Raw genomic sequence first — 20483 nt, 5'->3', positions numbered from 1 at the left:
TAATCTTCTAGTCATTAATCTGGTAAAACCATTTTTATTGTCATATACACATACACGAAATTTGCCTTCTGCATTTGACCCATCCCTGTATATAGGGAGCAGTGGGCTGCCAATGATAGGCGCCCGGGGAGCCGGGGGTTCAGTGTCTTGCTCAGGGACACTACGATACGTGACACGGATCTGTTGCTGTCCATTCTGCGTGTTCGGTCTTGTTTTTGTCAGTAGATAAAACCTAGATGTGGTCAGTAGAGATTGTTATATTCTGAGCATGAAAGCAAAAAAAAAACTGTTGGGATTGTTTTCCAATTAGATCTAAATCCTCTCAACCTTAAGCTTGTCCGTCTCAAAGTCTGACCTCCGACCTCTTAACGTTAATTGTGTCAGTCGTACTTAGTGACGGGATTCTAGCTCGTGAGGACGTTCAGCCTGTTTGGTAAGAAATGACACAACTCCTCCTGTAATGTACCGTGTTGTGGTATACAGCAGTGTTAATCCAGGTAACAGGTATTACTTATTAAAAAAACGATTGCATTTTAATGTAGATAAATAATTCAACTCATGTGCGGTACAGAAACACATACCTATCTCCCACACGTAATACAGCAGTACAGTCTTTCGACCTGCAGCCCTGAGTGTGTGTCTCTGTTGTGTGTGTGTCCCAGCAGAATGGGTACATTTGTGACCCTGGCAGAAGTGTTGGAGGGCCGGGGTTCCAATCTGGACGAGGATGAGGTCTGGTGTCTGCTGCTCGCCACCACTGAGGCCTTACTGGCCATTTCCAAAAAAGGTAACCGCTCATGCAGTTCCCATTTCCTCCAAAATCCACCTGTCTCAGTGCACAGGGGCTCTCTTCTCAGGCAGCATTCAAGAGCATCCAAACAGTCTGAGGTTGAAACACTGCGAAACAGCACAGCAGAAAGACAAAGAAACCCTATGAGTTAGTAAATGTCACCGGTTTGTGCCGTGCTTTCTGTTCAGGTTCGGGCAACATGTGCAGTGTGCTGAGCCCAGGCTCGGTGCTGCTGTCAGCCAATGGGAGTCTGGCCTTCAAGAGCTGTGCCCGATACGAAGACGTGGCCTCCTTCACAGCTCCTGAGGTCCAGCAGGGTCAGGCTGCCTCCACCAGGACTACAGCCGAAAAGGTTTGCATGTTAAATCTGAGGGGTCATTACATTTATTTATGGGTTAGTGAAGGATTCAAAACTTGCAATCTTTCTCTTTAAATGTCACTGCTGAGACACGTGGAGAAAAGTTAAAAAATTTGAGCACCAGACCATCGTGCAATAAGAAGAAATCCGTATAACCTGTTATTTTTATTTAGCCTACAATTGGAGTAATATCCCATGTATATAAATTTTTAATTGTCCAAAAATTGTGTGTGAAGGTAACTTCACCAACAATCAGTTAATTGCACGAGCTCCACACATAAAGTAGCACCCTTTTAGTACCGTTTGAGCAGAAATTGACGTCTGAATCCTTTCCTTGTTCCCGCTCTCCTCAGATGGTTGTGTACTCACTGGGGATGACTCTTTATTGGTGTGTCGATTATCATCTACCTCAAAACCAGGTACACTTTTCCTCCCTCTTTTATCTCTCGCTCCAACTCATTTCTCACATCGTTCTTAGCGCTCGCGGTATATCAGCCATTTTGCTGTCGCTTGTTTCCTCCCAGCTGGTCCATCTGAGCGCAGAGCTGGAGGCTTTGCTGCTCAGCATGTGCGAGGACATGGTGGTCAGGCGGACCGACCTGCTGACGGTGCTGGAGACCTGCGAGCTCCACCACAGGGCCTTGATGCTGCCTCCTGCCGATCGGCTCGTCAGGCAGCTGGTAGAGGATGTCTACAGAAACTCGGTGAGTGGGCGGATGAGGGAATGGTGTTGGTTTGGTTTCAGCTCCTCAGGGGAGGAGGAGGTCATGTTTGTTTTTGAGAGGTTTTATTTTTGTTGAGCCTACTGATTGCACCAACCCTGTGCTTGTTTCCTTGACCTGGACAGTGATGTCTTTGCAGGTTGATCACGTGTCCATGGCTGAAAATGGATCCCGACTAACAGACCGCAGTCAAATGATCAGGGACAGATTACACAGTAAGAAACCGAGCCCGTCTGTCAGATTTAAAGTCCAACGGAAGTGAAATTGCTTTTCTGTCGTCTGCAGCATTCACATATCTGCTCTGTAAACCACTTGTCCTTTGTTCTTCTTTGAGAAAGAAATCAGAAACCAAAGAGGAGAATACTACCCACGTTAACTTTCCTGTTAAAGTCTCCTTCTTATATAACTTAGAGAACATGAACACACGACTTTTGTCCTGCACCTTAGCTTGTTGAACGACAAAAAGGGGATGACTGAATGTGATTTCACTTTAAAGCAATAGTTCAGCATTTTAGGAAATATGCTTATATTCACTATTATTGCAAAGTTAGATGAGAAGATTGATACCAATCTCAGACAGGAAGGTTGCAACAATCTTCTTATCTAACTCTAAAATGCTCCATCTTAATTGTGAAAGCCATGATATTGGTATGTGGACAACATGCTTAGTACTGCATACCAATTTGTTTTTCAGGAAACTCTTTTAGTAACTCAACATGGATGCTGAACAGGAAGATTTCTAGAACATTCTCCGGAGCATCTTATCCATGCGAGCCATCAGGGTATGAAGCATTACACACATTATAACAGAGGTTTCATTTTAGCATATAGGACACTGTCAGTGTCCCATTTAGAGGTTTAACGCACAGTAAGAAAACACAGTATAAACATATGGTGTTTACCTCAAAACCAACCAAATTCAAGTTTGACATGTTGCTGCAATGATACAAAGCAATATGAAAAAGTAAAAAGACAGTGCTGGGAAGATAAAACCCCCGGAGGAGAAGGAAAAGAAATGTGTGTGATGTTCGAGCCATCGTGTTCATCGTGTTCTGAGTGACAGATCTCGACTCCGATTAGACTGAGAATGGAAAACTCATTTTTGCCAGGATCCCCTCGGGAAGCCAACACAGGGAGAGTTACGGCAGCTGGCAGCAGCCCATGTACATGGACGGTGGTCGCAGATCCATCTCAAGATCCCTCGCACGATTCGGATCCACGATGAGTCTCAACAACAAGAAAGTGAAGGTGAGCCGGGTTATCATATCATGTTACATAATATGATAGTATCCATCCATCCATCCATTTTCCACCGCTTATCCGGGGTCGGGTCGCGGTTGCAGCAGGCCAAGCAGGCCGACCCAGACCTCCCTCTCACCGGCAACACGTTCCAGCTCATTCTGGGGGATCCCGAGGCGTTCCCAGGCCAGCTGGGAGATGTAATCTCTCCAGCGTGTTCTGGGTCTTCCCCGGGGTCTCTTCCCAGTTGGACGTGCCTGGAAAACCTCTAGTGGGAGGCGTCCAGGAGGCATCCTAATTAGATGCCCGAACCACCTCAGCTGACTCCTTTCGACGCGAAGGAGTAGCGGCTCGACTCCAAGCTCCCTCCTGATGACCGAGCTCCTTACCCTATCTCTCAGGCTGAGCCCGGCCACCCTACGGAGGAAACTCATTTCGGCCGCTTGTAGCCGCGACCTTGTCCTTTCGGTCACGACCCAGAGTTCGTGACCATAGGTGAGGGTAGGAACGTAGACCGAGTGGTAAATTGAGAGCTTTGCCTTCCGGCTCAGCTCACTCTTCACCAAGACGGTCCGGTGCAGTGCCTGCTTTACTGCTGCAGCCGCACCGATCCGCCTGTCGATCTCCCGCTCCATCTTACCCTCACTCGTGAACAAGACCCCGAGATACTTAAACTCCTTCGCTTGAGGTAGGCACTCCGTCCCCACCTGGAGGGAGCAATCCACCGGTTTCCGGCAGAGAACCATGGACTCAGATTTGGAGGTGCTAACTCTCATCCCCACCGCTTCACACTCGTCTGCAAACTGCCCCAGTGAATGCTGGAGGTCATGATCCGAGGAGGCTAACAGGACCACGTCATCTGCAAATAGCAGAGAGGCGATCCCGAGACCCCCGAAACTGACGTTCTCCACCCCCAGGCTGCGCCTAGATATCCTGTCCTTGAAAATCACGAACAGGACCGGTGACAAAGGGCAGCCCTGGCGGAGGCCAACACCCACCGGGAATGTGTTTGACTTATTGCCGAGAATGCGGACACAGCTCCTACTGCAGTCGTACAGAGACCGGATCACCCGTTGTAACGGGTCCGGCACCCCATACTCCTGCAGCACCCCCTACAAGACCCCCCGAGGGACCCGGTCGAAAGCCTTCTCCAAGTCCACAAAGCACATGTAGACTGGTTGGGCAAACTCCCAGAGCCCCTCCAGTAGTCTTGCAAGGGTAAAGAGCTGGTCCACTGTTCCACGGCCGGGACGGAATCCGCACTGCTCCTCTTGAATCTGAGGTTCGACAAGCGGTCGGAGCCTCCTTTCCAGCACCCTGGCATAAGCCTTCCCCGGGAGGCTGAGTAGTGTGATACCCCGGTAATTCGAGCACACTCTCCGGTCCCCCTTTTTGAAGATGGGAACCACCACCCCGGTCTGCCATTCCATGGGCACTGATCCCGACCCCCATGCAACATTGAAGAGGCGTGTCAGGCAGGACAGCCCAACTATGTCCAGCACCTTCAGCATCTCAGGGCGGATCTCATCCACCCCCGGCGCCTTGCCACCAAGGAGCTTTTTAACTACCTCAGCGACCTCTGCCAGGGATATGGGTGAGCCTCCCCCTAGGTCCTCAGGTGCTGCCTCCTCTGCAGAGGACATGTTGGTCGGGTTTAGGAGTTCCTCAAAGTGCTCTTTCCACCGCCCGACAATGTCCTCCATCCGGGTTAGCAGTTCCCCCTCCCCCCCTGCTGAGAACAGCCTGGGGTAAGCCCTGCTTTCCCTTCCTGAGCCGTCGGATGGTTTGCCAGAACCTCCTTGAGGCCAACCGAAAGTCCTTCTCCATGGCCTCCCCGAACTCCTCCCATGCCCGAGTTTTAGCATTCGCGACCACCGCAGCTGCAAGCCTTCTGGCCTGCCGGTACCTGTCAGCTGCTTCAGGAGACCCCTGGGCCAACCAGGCCTTGAATGTCTCCTTCTTCAGCTTGACGGCTTCCCTCACCTCCGGTGTCCACCACCGGGTTCTCGGGTTGCCGCCATGACAGGCACCGATGACCTTCCGGCCACAGCTCCTAGCGGCCGCATCCACAATAGAGACTTTGAACATGGTCCACTCGGATTCCGTGTCCCCAACCTCCCTCGTGATGTGTGAGAAGTTCTTCCGGAGCTGGGAGTTAAAGACCTCCCGGACAGGGTCCTCCGCCAGACGGTCCCAGTTTACCCTCACTACACGTTTGGGTTTGCCGGGTCTTTCCAACCGGTTCCCCTGCCATCTGATCCAACTCACCACCAGGTGGTGATCAGTTGACAGCTCTGCTCCTCTCTTCACCCGAGTGTCCAAGACATACGGCCGCAAATCAAATGATACGATTACTTAAAGTCGATCATTGATCTCCGGCCTAAGGTGTTCTGGTACCAGGTACACTTATGAGCCACCTTATGTTCGAACAGTGTTCGTTATGGCCAAACCGTGGCAAGCACAGAAGTCCAATAACGAAACACCATTCAGGTTCAGATCGGGCAAGCCGTTCCTCCCAATCACCCCCGCCAGGTTTCTCCGTCATTGCCCACGTGAGCGTTGAAGTCCCCCAGGAGAACTATGGAGTCGGTAGGCGGCGCCCTTTCCAGGACCCCTCCCACCAACTCCAAGAAGGCCGGATACTCCGAACTGCTGTTTGGTGCATAAGCACAAACCACAGTCAGAGCCTTGCTCCCCGCAACCCGTAGGCGCATGGAGGCGACCCTCTGGTGACGTTCCACGTCCCTAGAGCTAGTCTATGCCGCCGGCGATCGGCATGCCCGGGCCTCCCGCCCGACCCACCGCCCGGTCTGCATAGCACCCGACCCCGATGCTTGTCCCTGCGGGTGGTGGGTCCACAGGGTGGCTGCTCCATGGTGTTATGACCGGACCCCATGGGCAAAGGCCCATGGGGTCCTTGATATAATAGTAGTAATAACATAATATATCGTCACGTTTCACCAAAACCTTGTTTTTTATATGATTCGTCCTCTGTTGCAGGACATGGGTCCTGAGTTTATTCGAATGTTAGATGAGCCGCTGGTTGTCTTGGAGCTGCCTGGATCCATTTTGGTGAGTTCTGGAAAACAGAGTCGCTGTTGAGAGTTTGGAGAGATTGACAGTGGTGTGAAGGGGGCATCTGCATGGATCATTTCTCACCCTGAATCAGATTTTTTTAAAGTCTAATTCTGAAATAAATAATTTTCTCCCTTTTGTAGTCAAAGAAAGGGAAATCTCCAACCACTCAGAGAGAGCTGAGTGTGTTGATGCCAAACGGCCAGAGCATCCTGGTGAAGTGTGAGGTGAAATCCAGAGGAGGGGACGTCTTTGACATGATTGTGGCTCACTCCAACATGGTGGAACATTTCTACTTTGGCCTTGCTTATATTGACGGTAAAGAGGTTTCAAGTGGATGAGTGAGGGAGTCTTTCTGAAGGGCTCTGTTTTTGTCTGATTGTAGCATGTTTGTAGCAGTTTATCTGAACACTTGAGCATTTTGAGGTTCTTTGTTGATACGTTACATCCTGTTACATGCCCGTTGTCTGTGGTGTAGGTAGATCAGAAGTTATACATTATTTCTGACAATTCATGATTTTCTTTGTGTTCTTTTCCCTTTTCTCTGGTCAGATAATGAGTTTTTCTTTGTGGACAATGACACCAAGATTTCCAAAGTGGCTCCAGATAGCTGGAAGAAAGTGCCTACAACCACCTTTGTCCTTTTTTTCAGGGTCAAATTTTTTGTCAATGACATTTCTCTTTTGTAAGTATTGCTCTTTCTTGTGTTGCTACAAAGAAAAAGCTACAAACATGTGTCTCGTAAAGTCGAATCCTTTAAATGTGTGCGGCCTTCTCTATCAGGCACAAGCAGACCCGCCACCAGTATTACCTCCAGCTCCGGAGAGACCTTTTGGAGGACCGGCTGTCCTGCCATGAGGAGACAGCTCTGTACCTGGGAGCCCTGGCCCTGCAGACGGAGTGCGGAGACTGCATGCCGGAGGTTGTGCACCACGAATTTGAACAAAACATGTCAAATGAATCCAATAAAAATTAATATTTTAAAAGGTGCCACGAACTGAACAGCATTTTTAAACATTGACATATAATGTGAGTGTCTCTGCAATGGTGTGGTATAATTACTGGAAAGCAATGATCAAGTTTCTCTCAATGAAAGGTTTTGATCTGTTGTGTGTAGGTGTATGGTAGAAACTACTATCGCCCCGACCAGTATGTCTCCAAGAGCGTGATGGAGAAACGCGCCTTGCCTCACATTCAGGGGGAGCTACTACGACTTCACACCAACTACGCTCAGATGCTCACCGACGAATCCGAGCTCGAGTACCTCAAGGTGGGCAAATAGTCAAATTTCATTGTGGAAATTCACATCTAGTGGTACAACTATGAGTACCATTAATAACATATGAAGCACAGTTACCACTCTCTGTTTGTCCCTGAAGGTGTGTCATCAGTTGCCTGAATACGGCGTTTTGTTCCATCGCGTGATTCGCGAAAAAAAGCCTTTAGAAGGAGAAATCATGCTGGGGGTTTGTGCCAAAGGAGTCATCGTCTTCGAGGTTAAAGATGGCTGCCGATCTACCGGTCAGACTTTCTACTGGAGGGAGGCAGCAACCATCTCCTCTAGTGTGAGTGGAGCGATGGGGATTTGATTGCTGCCAAAAAAAAATGTGGTTGGTAGTGACATTCGTTATTTTTCTGTGTGTGGTATTCCCTAAAAACCTTTCCTCCGTGTTCCTGCAGAGGCGTAAATTTGTGGTAGAGAGCCGTGTCAGCAAAAAGAAGCACATCTTTATCACAGAGAGATCGAAGATAGCCAAATATCTGTGTGACCTCTGTTCAGCCCAACACAAGTTCAACAATGAGATGAGCTCCCGCCAGCTCAGCCACAGCCTGGTCTCAGGTCAGTTTGCTGCGCCGTGACAATTGCCGAAGCCAGCTTTTTGAGTTGTCGAACTCGCCGAGTGTTGTCGCCATTTTTCTGCGGATCTCAGAAGACATCGCTGGAAAGACTAACTAGCCCTTCATGTTTGTTTTCTTTACCTCCAGAGGAGAACATCGTGCAGTACGCTGCAGTGTGTCGCTCTCAGAGCAGCCGGCTCAAGTCCTTCTCCTGTTCGGAGACGCCACAGGATGACAGCGGACTGACCACGCCTCAGGACGGGTCCCTGAGCAAGCTGTGTGATGACGTCACAGCCGGGATCGAGACGCGCATTAAACAGCAGCTCCTCAGTGAGCCGAGGTACTTAGTTATCTAGCAGCTCATGCTAATTTCAGTTCTTCTTCTGCTTATTCCAAACATACTTTGGCAGCACAACAAAAAAAAAGCACTTCCTGTTCTCGGAGGACAGAATTTCATTATGACTCCATCACTATTAACACATTAGTTTTCTGTGTTTCTTCTGCAGCACCTTCTCCAGCAGTCAGCGCAGCAGCACTGGTATGCGTTCCCCAGCCTGTTCTCAGAGGAGCGGATCCGAAGCCCCCTCCAGCTCCCCGGCAGCCAGAGGTACGGCCGAGCACACTGCTGGTTGTCTCTACCTGACGGCCTGCAAACACGATCAACAACGTCAATTCAACTTCTTCTTTACGTGCTACTCTGCTTTGTGTCTTACAGAAACCCCAACGAAACTTGGGTCATCGTCGGAGAGAGAAGTCATATGTGTTAACTTAAAGAAAGACCCAAAGCTTGGCCTGGGTAAGCTGATCACACAACAGAGAAGATTGATATGACCCCTCATAAATCAGTTTGTTAGGATGTTGATGTATGGACTAGTCCACCACAGGCAATTTGTTAATTGTTAACAGGGGGGGCGGACCCGGTTTGTTTCGTTCACCGACTAGCGTCTCTCCATCCCATGAACAACGCAACAAGTCGTCCACTGCTTCAGCACCACGGACAGCACCATTGATTTATCGAGACACTACACAGTCAGAGCCCATAGATTCTAACTTGCACAAACCTCAGTCAGACAAAGGCTCAATGAGTCAGCCAGACTATACTTAAACGTTCAACTAAACTACCCCTTTGCACCTGCACTCTCTCTGCTACTAGAGGATGGAGAGGGGGACTGCAGGTTTACAAGGCATTCATTTTGGTAATTTTGCTAAGGGGACGACATCCCTTACATCCCTTACAATTATTTTCACAGTTAGATCATATAAACACTCTGACAGTAATTATGTGAAGTGATGAATGAGTCCAAATCTTACAGAAAAGCCGGTGGAGGGTTCTCTCTTTCCTCTCAACATATCTGTGGTTTGTGTTCATGCAGGTGTAGTGATAGTGGGAGAGGACACCGTGGGCCACTATGACTTGGGCATCTTTGTTGCTTCCATTGTGCCTGGTGGACCCGCCGATAAGGATGGACGCATCCGACCAGGTAGAGGATCACATGGACATTTTTACCTCCTTAGCAACACTGTCTTCAATGTGTTAGTGAGGTTCCATGGTGGATACCTCATTTTGGTGCAGACTCCTCACATATGTTCAACTATCTGGATGATAGGCATCTTTTGAAATCATCCAGCATTGTCCTCTGTTTTTAAGGAAATGGATGCAGGGAAATGTGTAGCGGGGGAAAGTGCAAAGGAGGACGGAGAGGGAATGGGAGGTTGTCTGTTTGATAAGGTTCACAGGCCTTTGGGGGTCACACGTGGGTTCAGAGGTGGTGGGGAGGTCTTCAGACTCCACTGATACTGGACACCGGCACCATTTCACCGTGACCTTTGCCCGCAGGTGGTCGTCTGATCTCTCTGAACCACATCAGCATGGAGGGCGTCACCTTCAGCAAGGCAGCAGAGGTGATGCAGAGCAGCCCCGAGGAGGTGCAGCTCATAATCTCACAGGCAAAAGGTGCTCTGTGTGTGTGTGTGTAATGATACTGTGGCTGTGACGCTTGCCCTCCTTTTGTTTGCGTGTAATGTTGGCGTTTTAGTAATTGGCCTATTCCACTAATGCAACTGTTCTGAATTACCAACGTGAGAATGATAATGATGTCCTTTCTCTTCTTTGTGCAGCATAGTGGCTTTTTTGTGGCATGCCTCCCTGCGTGTGTTGCGTTGCCCTCTATTGTTATATGCGATAATATGTAGAACATTTTAGTGTGTTTTCTAAAAATGTTACATCATCATCCCACTTGTTTGTCTTCGTGCAAAATGTCAGTTTTTGTTGACTCATCTTGCTCGCAGGGGTGTAAACAAATTCCATCCTCCAGCTCTCATCATACTGCCCAGTTAAAGCTTCAGACCCTTCTGATGTGAAACACACCATATTCCAAGTGTTCTCTCCATCTGTCATCTCTTTACATTACAGATGCCACAACAGCATATAACACAATGTTTTTGCTTATATCACAACCAATATAGTGGCACTATCCTGACAAAAATACATTTCAAATGTGCTTTTTTGCATTCTTGCCGGGAGTTAGATGAGAAGATTTACAATACTTTTGTTTCTTCAAGTTTAATATGAAGCTAAGGCCAGCAGATGTTAGCTTAGCTTAGCATAAAGACAAAAACTAGGTGTAACAACTAGCTGTTTCCCCCCGTCTTCAGTCCATATTGCTAAGCTATGCTTACTGGCTACTCGACTTCTTAAAAGGGACAGTGTACCCTGTCAAGGGTGCTTGTTAGATGGTCAAATGGCTTTGGAAAAAAACCCATCCCCACACACACACACCTTTTCGGTGCCTTATTACAAAGGAGGACTGTGTACAAAATCACCATTCCGAGAGCGTATTTTCCAAAATGACGACCATTTCATTGAACACTTTCAGACAAAATGCGCTGAGAAGAATAGTTAGCACCTGTTTCAAAAACTTTAGTGTTTTGAGGTATACCATTAACTGACTCTGTTGATGTTATCCACAGTGGGCCTCAGTCCCAACAATGTGCGCTCTCCTGTGTTGCGGCATTACGAGTCTCAGACCACAATAATGACGGACGTCCGATCGGGGGACGACAGCTTAGATGAGATTGTTTCGGCCATGATGACGCCGAAGACCGGCAACAGGCTCCACGTCCCCCGAGAAGGACGAGACCTCGGTGCACAGGTAGAATCATGGAGACAGTTTAGGTGTTTTTTGTGGCAGTGTCTTTATTTATAATCCTTAAAAAGGGTCATAGAGTAATCTCTAACTTATTAGACCCCATATAGGCAGAATTAATGTCAGCAATATGACTTACTGTACTTCCTACATAAGTCTTTGTCTTCATTTGGCGATGGTGATTTTGTACTTGTGACTGTAAATATCTGCCAATAATTTGTATGGATGAGATCAGTGGGTGAGTATGCAGTCGGACATACAGAGATACAGGACTGAAGTGAGTGTTTCTGTCTGTGTTGGTTTCAGGACAGCTGCTCTCTGTCCGTCCCTCTGAACTGTATGAGGCCTGAGGAGATCACTGTGGAGCTCGGAAAGATATCAGGAAGTCTGGGCATCAGCATCTCTGTAAGTTTATGAAACATGCGATTCGTAGAGAACTCACTCCGGGCTGAAATGGTTTATCCATGACATCGACAACATGTCAAATAGTACCAACAAGAAGGCAGAACACACAGGGGGGGGGGGGGGACAACTTTCTGTTTTCTGTAAAAAAATATACTGTATATAAATATCAGAAAATGAGCAGTCAGCCAGTGAAATAAGTACAGCAACTCATCTCCAGCAGTGGGTCACAAATCTACTGTACTCAGTCTGATTAACATGTGACAACATTACAGAGGGAGAGAAGTTGGTCCATGTTACCTCACTCACACGGATCACCGCAGCGTCATCAGTGTATCACAGATCTGTGTTCTAAATCAAAGTTTCATCGCTAACCATTCAGGGTGGTGTCAACACTAACCTTCCTAATGGAGGAATCTACATAAGAAGCCTTGTTCCGGAAGGGGCTGCTGAGAGAGACGGACGAGTACGTTCAGGTACAGCAGCTAAATGTCCACAAACTGCTTTATTAATGGTGTGTTTAATCCGTTTACAGTCATGTGAAGCTTACTCAGCGAGGCCATTTGTTGATTCCTTTGAATTTGATGGTGAGAAAGCCTCTTCCCCAGAGCCATAACAGCTCCCAGAGAGCAAACAACAAATCATTAAGATTGGGAAATTTGGTGTGTACATTTTGGCATTTAGGTGATGATTTCAAGAGGTGAGGAGTAAATAATTAGGAGGAAGAGGAGAAAAAAATAATGAATCTGTTTGTTTATTTGTCTCAAACTTTCTCCGTTACAGGGGACAGACTGTTGGAGGTGGATGGGGTTAGCTTCCACCGCTTCACCTACCGGCAGGCTGTGGAGCATCTGAGTAAAACTGGGGAGGTAAAGGAAGACATGTGACTCATGTTGTATTACGTCAGTGTGGGAATCCCATTAGAGACCAATGCTTATCTATATACGCTGATGATGATGATCGTTATCTCTACAAGATGGATTGGCACGAAAGTTTATACGCACATTTACGGCTGTGAGACGATGAATGCTTACGACTTTGATGACGACCTGACTTTTCCTCTAGCGCCACCATGAAGATTGCTTTTTATGGTTTTGAGTGAAATGTCTCAACAACTCCACAAAATTTGGTACGCGCATTCATGTCCCAACAGGATAAATTGTAATCATATTGGCGATCCCTTCAGTTTCCTCTCTTCATCAGGTCCAAATTGTAATTGTCCAAAACTTTGGTTTCAGCTGTAATTGGAGTTTTGTGCTAATTAGCAAGTGTTAGCATGCTAACATTATACCTGCTAATGATAGCATTGTCATTGTGAGCCTGGGCTTGCCCCTTCTGACAAGACCTCTGGTTTATCTGACTCACCCTTCTCAATCGAAATATTTGCATCAAGCCCATTTTGTACTTTGCCACATGGATACTTGCGACCTGACTTCTTTTTTAGAATCGGCTCCTGAGACGGGGCAGAAAGCTGTTGCAAGTGATTCTCATCTTTCCCTCTCCTCTTCTCTAGCTGGTAACCTTGGTTGTGGAGAAGGTGTCGACACACGTACCCAGGGTTTCTTTTGGCGAAGATACCATCAGTATTGTATCCAATCACAGCATCAGCCCAGCCACCAGCCCACTGAGGATCAACAGCTGCTCGTCCGTCTGTACTGCTCCAAACGTGAGCTTTGTCCGGCCCAGGGACTACAGCTTCGTCACTGAAGGTAGGGGAACTCAGTTTAGATTTAAACCAATGGACTTTGACCTCACGTGCGCAATAGGTGCCTTAACAAACTAAGAAAGCCAGAGATCTCTTTCTGGGAGTTTGTCAGAAATATTTGCTGAGAGCATTTGGGGCTCTTGCCAACTTCCCATTATGAATGCAATTTTGCCAATAGATCGGTCTGCAGGTCCCCCCAGTTCCTTCAAAAAAACTTTACACTACTGAGGAAGAGCCTGCATGAGAAAGCCTGTTGACTCTAAGCTGTTTTGTGTTTTTAATAGCCAACCACGCTAGTCTGGCTGCTTGAAGGTGAACCTTCACACACTTCCTTCTCTTCATCCTGATCTTCCTTACTGACTTTCCCCTTCTTATCCCCCTGGCCTCCTTTATCCTTTGGCCTGTCCTCCTATATCTGTCACGTGTATCCTCTTTCCTCTTCACACAAGCAGGCAGATCACACATTTTTTTACATAATACAGAGTAATTATATGGTCTTAGCACACAACACAAGACGCGTGAGGCCAAAAAGGCCAACGTCTGATGACACCTAAACTGTCACAATGTCAATCCTAACCATTTTGGTTGTTGTGTTGTTGCTCATTAATTAATGTATGTATCTGTTACTGAAAAATATATCTGAATTAAAAAAAATTATATATCAATAATAAATTGATAATTGATTTTACTGTTGCCTTTCATCATGTCTACAGAAGGATGAAGAGGACATGCAAGTAAAGATTTATTTATCTTGAATGTGATTTTATTTTTAAATTTCTTGATATAACAAGCTTTGATTTCCTGTTTTGACAAAATAATGATTCCGTGATGAAGAGAATCTGTTTTGGCTATATCTTGAGTTGACCCACTCTTTTGGCTAACCAACCTTTGTCTCTTATGTGATAAAAAAACAAAACTCCCTTACAGGCCAACGACTGCAAAAAGGCAGATTAAAGGAACAGAACGACATTTTGGGAAATATGTTTATTCGTGTTCTTTTTGACAGTTAACTGAAAAGATCAATACTACTTTTATATCTCTCTGATAAATATACGACTACAACCAACAGCTAGTTAGCTTAGCTTAGCACCAAGACTTGAAACGGGGGAGACAGCTAGCCTGGCTGTGTCAAAAGGTAACAAAATCTGCTCACCAACACCTCTAAAACTCACTTATTACATTACATCTCATTTGTTTAATCCACACAAAAACCTAAAGGTTGCAGTTTTGCGGGTTTTACCGGTTGGCTGATATTCTTTACTTTGGACAGAGCTAGCTGTCACCTGTCTTTATGCTAACCAGCTACAGGCTCTACCTTAAATTTACTAGATAAATATGTGAGAGGTAATGATTTTGTAATATTAAGCAAGAAAGTGAATAAGAATATTTCCTCTATCGGTGTTAAAGGAGTGAAAGTCCCTAAATGTATTTAAAAAAAATGAAAATAATGACATAGCGTCCTGCCTTCAAGTTAGTTCAGGCAGACAACTTGAGTCTGCTGAAATGTGCTTCTCATGGATGACATGGCAGCGTAAGCCATCAGTGCTCTGCTCTCTCTTTAGCTTCGTCATGCCTGCTGCTGGATTGCTCTCCCCAACACAAAGCTGGTAACTGCTGCAGTCACTTGCGACCAGTGCTGCTGTTGTTCATAAGCGTTTCACAAGACCCACCTACCACCATGTAGCCTCCACCTGTTGGCTTCATTTCCCTGTGAAAAGTTAATATCGTTAATATCTTCCAACTCCAAGTTTTGGAGCATCTTTGTGGGGCGGGACAAGGTCCGCGAATAGACACTGAATATCAATTTTGCTTTTATTTTTGCATTTTAGTTTGATTTAAAGTTTAAATCGCAGCAAAATTGATTAAAATAAATATCATCTAATCAGCTTTTTTTCTTTCCATACCTCCACCTCTCCCTTCCACCTCCTCTTTCCTGTTCCCTTAAACTCCTGACCTCCATACACGTACACTGTTTGCCCTCCTCATTATCCTATAACTGCCTCCGTCCTCCATCCTCCGTCCTGCCAACCCCAAACCCAAACCCTCAGACAACACCCAGGAAGTGACGCTGACTAAGAGTGCCAACGGCCTGGGCTTCAGCTTCCTAATGTGCGAGCTGGATCCGCCAACTCGGGACTTTGGCAGCCTGGTCCGAATAAAGCAGCTTTTCCCCGGCCAGCCAGCCCAGCAGAGCGGCAGGATCCTGGAGGGAGACGTCCTGTTGGCAATCAATGGCCAGTCACTCAAGGAGCTGTCCTATTCAGTATGTGCAGATTTGAAATGAAGTCTATTCGTTTGTCCTTATTAACCAGAATTATTGCCATGGTATGATGAACATACAAGGAATTTGACATGACGGAAGGTGTATAACATTTAACAACAATCAACAACAATCAACAGTGCAAAGTAGAAACATTTTAAAATTTACAGAAAAATATAAAATAAAGTAAAATATAAAATAAAGTGGAATATAAAATAAAGTGCACAAACGAACAGATAACAGGACTGTAAACAAGTGAGATCTAAGTGTAGTGTAGAAGTGTCAAGTGTATTAAAAGGTATGTGCAGGGGAGTGACCGGTAGGAAATTGTCCTGGGGATGACAGTCAGTGGGGGACCCGGGCTCTGTTAATGAGCCCGACTGCCGACGGGAAGAAACTGTTCAAGTGTCGTGAGGTCTTGATCCCGATGGACCTCAGCCTCCTACCAGATGGAAGGGGCATGAACAGTTTTTGTCCAGGGTGAGAGGGGTCGGCTACAATCTTTCTTGCTCGCTTCAGGGTTCTTGAAGTGAACAAGTCCTGGAGGGACGGCAGATTGCAGCCAATCACCCTCTTGGCAGAGCGAATGATGCGCTGCAGCCTGCCCTTGGCAGTGGCTGCAGCGTACCAGACTGTGGTGGAGGAGCAGAGGATGGACTCAATGATGGCAGTGTAGAAGTGCACCTTCATTGTCTTTGGCAGGTTGAATTTCTTCAGCTGCCTCAGGAAGTACATCCTCTGCTGAGCCTTCTTTGTGATGGAGCTGATGTTAAGCTCCCACTTGAGGTCCTGGGATATGATGGAGCCCAGGAAGCAGAAGGACTCCACCGCGTCGACGGGGGAGTCACACAGGGTGATAGGGGCTGGTGGGGCTGCATTCTTCCGGAAATCCACAACCATCTCCACTGTCTTTAGAGCATTGAGCTTTAAGTTGTTCAACCCGCACCAGGTCACCAGATGGTCAATGTCCCACCTGTAAGCGGACTCATCCCCACCAGAGATGAGTCCAATGCGGGTGGTGTCATCCGCGAACTTCAGGAGCTTGACGGACTGGTGACTGAGGTGCAGCTAATCTCATTAGTAATCATTGATTGGCTTTTACATAATGGACTTTTCTTAAATTGACTTGTTATTATTTGCACGATGATGTATCAGTTTGACACATGACTGTAAAAGAGTTCAACTGAGTCGCCCATTTTATCAAATTAGATATTGTTGTCCCTCTCTAATATGACAGACATGATGCTGTTGCGGTATATGATTATATGTAATTATTGCAAAATTCATCAGTACATACATGGAAATATATCATTTCTACTTTTATCAACTATTGTGGGTTGTTTTGCTCTCATGATGGTTTAAATCTTGTTTTGAGCAAAATCTGAACATTGAGGAGATACTGATAGTGAACGTTTTAGCTATCACTTGGAATGAAGATGGTGTGTTTACTCAAGTACTGTACTTAAGTAGAAATCTGAGGTACATGTACATTTACTTGAGTATTTCCATTTTATTCTACTTCATACTTCTACATCTCAAAAGCAAATACTTTTTACTCCACTACATTTGTCGGACACATTAAGTTTCTTTTCAGATTGGAATTTTTGATTCCCCTCCATTCCAGTGAAAACCATGTATCTCCAGATTTTGGGATTTTGAATATGATTACTTTTCTGATCAACTGAAGGAGGAATGTTGATAGAATTATCATACTTCTTAAGCTATGTAAGCTATTTTAAAACTGTCTTGGATAAACTGGAAAATGCATCGTCACAAAGCTGAACACAGGGCTGTTTTCTGAGGCCTTGACTTTTTAGAAATACGAGGTCTGTCTAACAAGACAGCAAAGTTATACTGGTCTTATAGACTACGATGCATTGCTGTAGATTAAACTACCCAACAGTATATAAAGTAGTTAATATTAACACAACCTTAAACATCTACAACAATAAAATGTTGCTTTTAATGCAGAAGTAATATTAATCCAGAGGCATCAAAATAGTAAAACACTGACCGGGACCATTGAACTGCACAATGCCTTCTTTTACTTTGAATCATTTCGGTTAGTGCTGAATATACTAACATACTTTTACTTAATTAGGGATTTAAATGCGGGACTTGTACTTGTTATGGAGCATTTTCAAAGAGTGGTATTGCTGTTAACAGTTCTCTCTTCTGTCTGTAGAAGGTGCTAAAGCTGTTCAAGACTTCACCGCTTGAGGTTCGACTGACTCTCAGTCGGCCTGCTCCAGGTACACACACACACACACACACACACACATTCAAACATGCGCATGTACACGCTGGCACCATGGGCGGATTATAAGATAATGGGCTTCTGGACACAGACACGCAAAAAGCCCCACCACATTTCCTACACAAGTAGGACACAATTACTTTTTAGTTGTTCAGCCTCTTTTTGTTGTTGTTTTGTGTCTCTTTGTGGTTGCTTTGCTCCTTTTCTTAGTTGTTGCGAGTCTCTTTCTGGTCATTTTGTGTCTCTTTGTAATTGTTTGGGTATTTTGTAGTTATTTGCAGTTATTTTTGTAGTTATCAATGGTTGTTTGGCCCCTTTTTGTAGCCGTTGTGAGTCTCTTTAGTCTCTCTTTGTGGTCATTCTGGTCCCTTTGAAGTTGTTTTGTGTCTCTTTGTAGTCATTTTGAGTCTCTTTGTAGTTGCTTTGTGTCTCTTTGAGGTCATTTGATGTCTCTTGGTAGTTATTTTGCTCCTGTTTGTCTCCTTATAGTCTCTTTGTTTCTTTTTGTGATCGTTTTTTTGTTTCTTTTTCTTTTGAGTCTCTTTGAGTGACATTTTGGAGGTGAAGGCTAAGAGGGCCCCTCACACATTGGGCTGTTGGCCATGTGCCTGGTCAGCCTGTACAGTAATTTACCCACTGGCTAACAACCCACATCATTTCCTCACCCATTTGTCTGTTTTCTGCAGGGATCCTTCCTTCCATTGATCAGTTTACTGACACATGAGTGACGTCACAGTGTCATACAGCACCAGCATCCAGGGATGTTCAGAAGCAACACTGTGCTTCCTGTTCAATCAGGAAGTGGCGATGGAGACCGAGGAAAGAATGAACGATACGTGTGTTTGGATCAGTGCATTAAACGCTGCTGAAAGGTCAGTGATGTTCCGCAGTGTGACGCGACGTGATGTGATTTGACACAGCATGTTTTATTTATTGAGGGTTGTCATATCGTATTGTATTTTCACAAAGACTCTGGTTAGTCTGTCTAAATGGGCGCACGTTAGTCCAGAGGGAGAAACTGACGTTTTCAATCACCTCAAACACCGGAGCCGGGAAACTAAAATCAACTGAAGCAATCATGAAACAACATAGCGCACTGTGATGTCTTACACAACGTGCTGTGACATGACATAGTGCAACTCAGTGTGACATGACGGAACATGAGACGGTGCTTCACCGTGCTTGCTGTTTGCTTTGTCTTGAGCTTCTGACTAACAGTGAGGTTTCGTTTTCTCTGTTTTCCAGGCGCGCTGAAGAAACACTGACGTAGCAGGGGAGCGGAGAGGTTTTGAGGCCTTATGTGAATGGATTTGTGGAAGCAATAGTTAAATAAAAATGTGAGTAACTGGATAATTGGGGAGCCATGATGACATTATTAAGATTTTTAAATATGTGCATGTTTATTACCAGTGAAGTTGGTATTTTGTGTCATAATGGCAAAATGTTTCCTGGAGATACCTATTGTGGGAACTACCACAGAGGAGGTTTTGAGTACTTTTCCAGATGTCCGTTCATTTCTGTTAATTTTCCAAATTAGATTTGTCAGTTATATCCAAACATAAGCATTTTTGATTAAATACCCATGCACCATTTCAGGTCAAATAACCTCTGCTCATAACTGTGGTTTGATCCATAATTGCATGCTGTAAAAGCAACCTTAATCTGTTTTTACCAGTTCATCTCTGAACCAGAAGGTGGAAGCATAGTGCTAAAAATGACAACATTTGCCTTCTTTGTATGGCAAATGGCAATCACCAGTGCATTATAAATTAAACAAAGTAAGTAAACGATATTTACCCAGATTTTTTATTAAGACTCTCAAACTTATAAACACTAACAAAAGTAATAAAACTGTCAAACTGTATGGTGAAGAATAACGTATGTTGTGTTGAGTACATATCTGCAATATTAATGCTTAAAATAAAAAAGTTAGCAGAGCCACAAAAATAAAAGCCTCTAATGCCAAAATATTAAGATCAGAGCCTCACGTCTCAATTAATTAACAGCATTTCTTGGAAACAAAGGTAATAGTGTGATTTTTTTTTCTCCTTCATAGGAAGTCCAGAAGGGGCATTTTGTTGACGCTAAAGAAGAAGAAGACAACTAAAACCGATTGTAAAATAATTGTTGGTATAAATGTTGTTGAGGACACAAAAAGTCCACAGATATGGAAAATATGTCGCATCTTTACCTGTGAAAGGTCCTTTCTCCACCATTAAAAGGAATTCACTTTTCTGTGTGTTGGCAACTTCTTCTGCTTTTGAGTCTCCTGGAGTTCATTAAGGCTCACATTATTATGTGTTCAGGTATACCATGAATACAAACACAATACAAACACAAAAGCCCTTAAACTGAGTCTGACCTGAATATGGATGATCCACCAACAACACAACTCATTTAGTATCTGGACGAACAGGGCAGTACACACACACACACACACACACACACACACACACACACACACACTCACCTCCCTGGGTGAGGAGCCAGTAATGGCCCCTCGTAAATAAGGGTTCCTATATTTCGGTGAAACCCAGTAGTGCATCTGGATCCCATCAGAGCTCGTGTTCCCTTTGCAAATGATCCCAAATGTTTCTAATTATGCCAGTGGAGTCGGCACGAGGCTGTGTGAGCGCTTGTGTGTGTGTGTGTTTTGGTGTGTGCGTAATCGCCCTGACGGACACACACAC

At 45.4% G+C, this 20483-nt stretch overlaps 1 protein-coding gene across 1 annotated transcript; it reads left to right on the top strand.

Moving 5' to 3' along the window:
• Window positions 1-301: 301 nt before the first annotated feature.
• frmpd2 (FERM and PDZ domain containing 2) lies at window positions 302-18971 on the top strand. The gene is made up of 27 exons (XM_076092987.1): window positions 302-787; window positions 979-1142; window positions 1502-1567; window positions 1673-1852; window positions 2010-2085; window positions 2565-2652; window positions 2980-3118; window positions 6110-6181; window positions 6328-6502; window positions 6737-6869; window positions 6968-7106; window positions 7302-7454; window positions 7564-7749; window positions 7865-8024; window positions 8171-8363; window positions 8530-8630; window positions 8739-8819; window positions 9397-9504; window positions 9861-9977; window positions 10994-11175; window positions 11476-11574; window positions 11954-12047; window positions 12355-12440; window positions 13085-13280; window positions 15325-15539; window positions 17722-17788; window positions 18480-18971. The coding sequence occupies exons 1-27, from the start codon at window positions 559-561 to the stop codon at window positions 18515-18517; spliced, it is 3537 nt and encodes a 1178-aa protein (XP_075949102.1). The 5' UTR covers window positions 302-558; the 3' UTR covers window positions 18518-18971.
• Window positions 18972-20483: the final 1512 nt, after the last annotated feature.

Source organism: Anarhichas minor, unplaced genomic scaffold, assembly GCF_050575085.1.
Source record: "Anarhichas minor isolate MPS153535 unplaced genomic scaffold, ASM5057508v1 ptg000017l, whole genome shotgun sequence".
NCBI lineage: Eukaryota > Metazoa > Chordata > Actinopteri > Perciformes > Anarhichadidae > Anarhichas > Anarhichas minor.
This window is presented reverse-complemented; position numbering and strand designations above follow the sequence as displayed.